This window comes from Cariama cristata, unplaced genomic scaffold (assembly GCF_000690535.1).
Source record: "Cariama cristata isolate BGI_N322 unplaced genomic scaffold, ASM69053v1 scaffold12391, whole genome shotgun sequence".
Taxonomy (NCBI): domain Eukaryota; kingdom Metazoa; phylum Chordata; class Aves; order Cariamiformes; family Cariamidae; genus Cariama; species Cariama cristata.
In genome coordinates, this window is record NW_009598764.1 from 25,870 (window position 1) to 32,189 (window position 6,320).

Sequence of the window (6,320 nt, forward strand, 5' to 3'; positions counted from 1 at the left end):
GAAGATATTTAAAAACTTACTTGATTTTTGAAGCATGGTATTAAATTCTATCATTAGTTCATGAGAAGGAACAGTATTGTGCAGGATCTAAAAAATAAAAATAAAACCACAAAATTCAGATACATTCTCTTCACATGAAAACTTCTAAAGACTCCTACCTGATCAAGAGAAGCACATGCTTCAGAGTTTTGGGGGTTTTGGTTAGGAAAAATTAAGCAATCTGGTACCTTAGTGCCTAGTTATAAAGAATGAATATCTAGGTCCATTTTGCACATCTGTGACGCTACTCTGACACAATGGATGAAATACCTTGGTGGTTGCTGAAAAACACTGCATGCGACAAACACACTCCCAAGGAAGAACTCAAATCCATATCCAGCATCCCCTTTTTAAAAGGCAACGATCATCTCCTTCCTAGGCCAGTTCTAGCTCTCCCATCTACTGCTCTGGGCATTGGATCACAGTTTCTGGACCTATCAGACCAGTTCTTCGGTTTGTCACTATCTTGTAAGAGACTAGTGTCTAAAGCTACTGCTAAAAAGCACTGAGAAGATGGAATTTTATACATATATGCTACAGTTTAAAAGCCTAAACTAAGCTGTTATTTTAAAACATCTGCCCTAACAAAAGCACATTAGTGCCATCAAGTGGCAAAACAAATTGCAAAATACTGTTTGCAAGACGCTACCAAGATCAAGGAGCAAATGCAAGGAAAGCAGGAACTTAAAAGCAACTGTACAAAAGCTTAATACAGAAAGGTCTTGTCTGCCAACAGCCAGCAGAAATTAACTTCTATTTTAGTTTACATGCCAGCTCATTGAAAACAAGCAGAGAAACTAATTGCTAGATAGGATCAATATGTGAAAGAGCAAGCATCTAATTATTTCTTCAATACGGTAAAGATCAAACTGTAACAGAAATCAATGTATGTTATGTACAAGACTGCTGATACAGACTTCTGGAACCATGTAAAGACATTCTCTGAGCTTGTTTACTGACTTCAAGTTATACGATGTATCAGTTAAAGGCAAAACAAAGACTCAAATTCAAAGCCAGTAAAGGATACTGTTTACTCCACCACTAGCATCCCTCCCACTAACTTTCCTCTAACCCTCTGCTTCCCAAAGAATACAATAGCATAAATAATGTTACAGGAGTCCAACTAAACCAAACTGTCAGACCACTGTGCAACATGAATGACCGCAGTCTGTATCCACTTTATAATAGATACCTTCAGTGCAGATATGAGTGACTTCTTTGATTCACCATGTCTCTTCAGGAACTCATAGAGGTAAACATGAGCATTGGGATTAGCAGGAAACTTTGAGTTGTAGGCATATTCATTTAATACTTGGCGGGCTTCATCATGGTCTCCATAGAACTCCAACAACTATGAGAAATTAAGTCTGTCATTAGTTTGGCACATACTAGCAAACTCTTACAACTAGTTCTGGGCTGCCACAGAACTACTGAATAGCAGTCTGTATCTAAGAGTTCAGCATACCAGATAAGACTAAGACTAGCGTATTTTCATTTTATTGGCTACTCTCATCACAGATAGAGAAAAAGGCACGCACAGAAGCCACTACAGGAGAAAATTCCTTTAACGCTTACTTAATTTCAAAGTATTACCAGCACTTGCTCACTAGAAAGAGACAGTGAAGCAGCCTGCCACATCTTTAAAGAGAGAACTTGGCAGCTGTCAGCACCAAGCAAAATTTGCTAAGATGTGCTTAGAGAAGTCAGAGCTTATCAGTATTTACAAACTGTAAATAACTTCAAAGTGATTTTTAAGATTAACTTTATTTCTTAATTACCAATTCTAAGCAGATATTTAAAAAAAAACACAAAACAAAACACAGAGGGACTGCACGTTTGGCATCTTTAACATTTAGTGTATCCAGAAAAACACTGCCCTGCCAAAAAGAGAACTTGTTTTCAGGAAATTATACAAAGCAGCTGTGCTCCAATTTCTGTACTAGCACCATGAAAACAAAATATGCAAGCTGTTTGTCTACCTCTTTCTTGGCAACGCACAGATAAAGTCCTTTTTGTACTCTATGCAGGCTCCGCAGTTCTACCAGGAGTAAACTGTGTAATCAAAGCCAGTGAGATACACGTACAGATGTGCTGCTTTTAAAATACTTTGTTGTCAACCACATCCATATTAAAAAAAGCCACAGACAGACATGTTAATGACAATTAGACAGAGAAACACAAAAGGAAGGTATCTGCAAAACATGTCCTTACATCCACATAGCATTTCACAAAGAGATCCCAGACTCCAGGGATTTTAATAATCTCCTTTAAGTTCACTGCTGCCTTCCGAAAGCAACTGTGCATTTCCTGTTCAACAGACAAGTCTTCAAATCCATCCTGACCTAACAAAACATGAAAGAATGCCACAAAGTTAGATCTGCTAATCAAAAGGGATCTTGAAGAAGCTGTGCACTTAAGAGATGATCACATTTTGCTAAGCAGGGACTCCAGTAGTAGAGCTTTTAAGAAAAAAGGCCCAGTTTCCTCAATACTGAAACAAGAGATTTTTCACTGCTCTTCATTCAAATTTATCATCACCTAGTTTCAACTAGGTAGTATTCCAAGACAAGATGCTACCAGCATATGGTTCATAAACCAAATTCAATACTTGCATTTTCACAGAAACAAGTAGAGATCCAATGTAACTGATAATGCACAGCCAGCAGGTATATGCAGAATTAGATGCCACACACAATTAGGAACTTACATATCTTTAAAGAAACTGAAATTCAAACACAAGTTTTGGGGGCTTTTGCTAGCACTCGAAATTCTAGCAGCAGTCAAGCACTTATGCGTTGATTAAGCGACTGCTATAAACGAATACATTCCCTTGATCATTATTTCAGGTGATACTGGCTGGATATAAGAAATGTGATTCAGGTGGAGAAAGTTTCAGAATAGCATTTCAGGGCATTTCTGAAAAGTGCAGATCAGTGTGCCATTTTGGCACCACCATCATTGCTGAGAGAGAATTACGTACCATCCATACCACCAAACTCTGAAGTCAACACACTTACCACGCTCCATCAGGACGTTCTTCTGCTTAGACCAGCTATAGTAGTCCAACACTCCCCTGTAAGCCCGAATCAGTTTCATTTCTTTATCCTGAATGACTGTTTGTTCTCCAAACCTCCAGCTTTCTGCCACGGACAGATTTTCATAAGCTTCATCTATTAGTCCGTTACAAAGGAGATGAAAGGCATGCTCTAAGCAAACCTGCAATTCAAATAGTCCATACCACAGCATTTCACATCACAAAAGGAGAAATTCTCAGGAATACAGAAGAGTTCTACACAGATGCGCAAGGAAAGAAGAGACTCATTACTGACACGCATATAACATATTGTGAACACTGTTTGTACAGTATTTTAATTAGAAGAGCATTTTACACATATTCTTTTATCCAAACAGTATCTTTACAAGGGATTTCGGAGAAAAATGCAGGAATGGGAGAATACAAGTGCCACTGGGGACAGGGAGATGAGCCAAGAAACTAAGTAATTTTTTCGGTCTGAAGATGCTGGAGAAACATTAGTAATTAAAAGCATATCTGATATACAAAGATGTATCCCCAGGAAGGGAAAGGACTGAAGCTCTTGGAATCTGTGGGGCAGAAAGTCACCCAATAGGTAGCAGACACTCAGTGGCACTTATGAAGGCAGTAAAAAGCAGCTGTCTCAAAAACCTGCTTGTCATTAGCAAGTGCTGCACCTATTTAAGAAGGTCCAGAAATGACCTGAGGAAATCCAGTTGGGTTATGTTTGCTGAGTTTTCATTTGCCTTACCAACTGCAGAACACCTGAAAGAGGGATGAAAGGGTCCTACCACCCTATCATGTTGATTAGGCAGCGGATAAAAGTCTAAACCTTCAGTTAGCTCTAGTAAACTTGTATAGAGCTGCTGTTGAATGCCTTGAATAAATACAACAAAATGAAAGACAGAAGGACCACCACAAGTGAGACGCAGTCAAGAAAACCAAAACAATATAGGTCTGAATGAGCCACCACAGGAAAAAAAAAACAAACAAACAAAACCAAACCCACCACATCTGGGTGACACAGGGGTCCACAGTATAAGGCCTACTGTTTTATATACAGATTAGCTACTCGAAAAGTGAGAGGATAACGATGGCAAAATGCAAGTAGAACTGTTTAGTCAGGAGCACAGTGGCCAAATTAAGGACTGGAAACAAAACTTGGCAAGTGTTAATATGTAATTAGATGTTACTGGGGCATGCACGAAAAAGAATTTAACTGTTTCAAATTAAAAGATTAATTAAAGGGTCTAGGCACTTCTAAGGACTGACAAGACATATCTGTGACCAAATGAGATACAGTTAGGTATAGAATAACCCTTAAAATATCATGCATTTGGTAACTCAGATGTATTATCTTTTTTTTGACACTATTGTCAATAATACATTTCAAAAGAGAGAGATTCAGAAACTAATACTCAAGTAAGCGTTCAGGTAAACATGGAAAATCATCAAGACTGTATTAAGTACACTCACCTTCAAATACCTTTTTACTCTTAAAGTTTTCATCTGTTCTATGAAAGAGTTGAATTCTTTCATGCTGCTTCGGGAATGATGGCACAAAATTTCAGTTCCTATTCTCCAAATAATCTATTAATGGGAAGAAAGAGATAAAAAAATAACCTTAGTACAAAAATGGCAACAGTCACCATTATACAGTCTTACCAAACTTACAGTTACTGTAACAGATTAAAAAAAGTACATTGGAATCGCAAACAACAAATGAATACTAGTATTACCTACTGCTATAGTAACCTAGATATTCATCTAGCAGGACTATTACAATCATTCTGTGGGTACTTCATAATTGCTCATTTTAAATGCAGCATTCCAGCAAAGCTTGTGAAAACTGCATTTGTCAGAAGGTTCCCTCTCCTGTTACTGAAAAGTTATGTTTTCCTTTGATATGATCCCACTGAGACACAAGGTATACATAATTCTTTGAACTTAGTAATAAAGATTATTTCCAATCAGATGCAGCTTCCCATCTGTTTTCAAGGTCTGCCTACACAACGTAACCAAGTATTCCAGCAGGCTAGCCATATTATACTCCATTTATTTAACAGCACTGATCCCTTTCCTTCTCCTTCTATCTCAGTACCTGCTAGGAGTTTTGCAAGTACTGGAGGAGCTGCTAAAGACCTAAATAAGCAACTAACTTTCAAACAGATTCTGATTGATGGCATGCCAGCGGCAAACACATTTACTGCTTTTCCATTTTAGTATACTACTTTAGATGACTTTTCATAGATATACTCCCAATGGAATTAACTTACACCAAGCCAAGCTTTCATCTGTTATGTCAAGGGCCTATGAAAAAAAACAACCAACGAAAATCAAAACAAGCCCCAATAAACACCCACAAAAACAGCCTGCAAGCCCAGGGAACTTTTCAAGAGCACTGCGCACTCTGTCAGGAAAAACATCAGACAGCACTGCAGATTCTCAGCATCCCTGAAAGTGAGATCTCAGTAGAATTCAAGCTCTAGCAAGACTGGTTAAACCCACAGCAGGGGCATGCCCGTGCAGAGGCAGACTTTTGGTGAGTAACTGGACAGAATGCTGCCTTGAGCACTACCAATGATGAGGTCTGGTGTACTTTCTGCAGCCTGCCATCCAAGAGTTTCTACATCAGCACCTGAATAGTTGCTTATCTGGTTTTGGAAGCTTCAATGTCTTTTTTTAAAGAAACTAGTTTAGTTTATGAAAGTTGCCTAACTCCTCAGGTCTTATCTCTGACACTTTTTATTTAAAAAAAAATTCTGTGATTAGTTAATTAAGACAAATGTTGGTCCTGAGGTATTACAGATGCTTCTTGCAAGTATTCAACTGCAAAATAACTCTGATATTGGCTTACCTCTGACGGACCCACATATTCTCTAGAAAAGTCTTTCTCTAGTGACTCAATATAGAAGGTCAGAAACTCTGCAGCCCTTTTCCACTGTTTTTGTAGCACGGCATCTTGAATATAACTTAAACACAATTCCTTGCTCTTCTTGAAGTTTAATTTGTGTTCATGGGAAGATGCTAAAAAACAAACAAACAAATCAACCAAGCCCACAACTGTCACAGCCCTTATTCAGAAAACAATGTGCCTACCATTGCAGTATCTCTCTTACATGAGCTGTCTCAGACACTACAGTAAGTGATTTTATGCCACACAGTTTTGAAGGTAAACACACTTACTAGTCTGCAGGGAAGCAAGACTACAGCAAAAGCTGGAAATATAAAATGAAATGGCATTTTC

General features: G+C 38.2%; 1 protein-coding gene across 1 annotated transcript in view; it reads right to left on the reverse strand.

Moving 5' to 3' along the window:
- The window catches only part of TAF1A (TATA box binding protein (TBP)-associated factor, RNA polymerase I, A, 48kDa), a 10,291-nt gene extending 4,197 nt beyond the window's left edge, over window positions 1-6,094 (reverse strand). Inside the window, exons 1-6 of the mRNA XM_009709430.1 lie at window positions 5,931-6,094; window positions 4,550-4,663; window positions 3,057-3,255; window positions 2,251-2,381; window positions 1,232-1,390; window positions 21-87 (exon numbers count right to left, since the gene is read on the reverse strand). Of these exons, the coding sequence (XP_009707732.1) occupies window positions 21-87; window positions 1,232-1,390; window positions 2,251-2,381; window positions 3,057-3,255; window positions 4,550-4,612 (619 nt within the window). The 5' untranslated portion in view covers window positions 4,613-4,663; window positions 5,931-6,094. The remainder of the gene's footprint in view (window positions 1-20; window positions 88-1,231; window positions 1,391-2,250; window positions 2,382-3,056; window positions 3,256-4,549; window positions 4,664-5,930) is intronic.
- Between the last annotated feature and the right edge of the window lie 226 nt (window positions 6,095-6,320).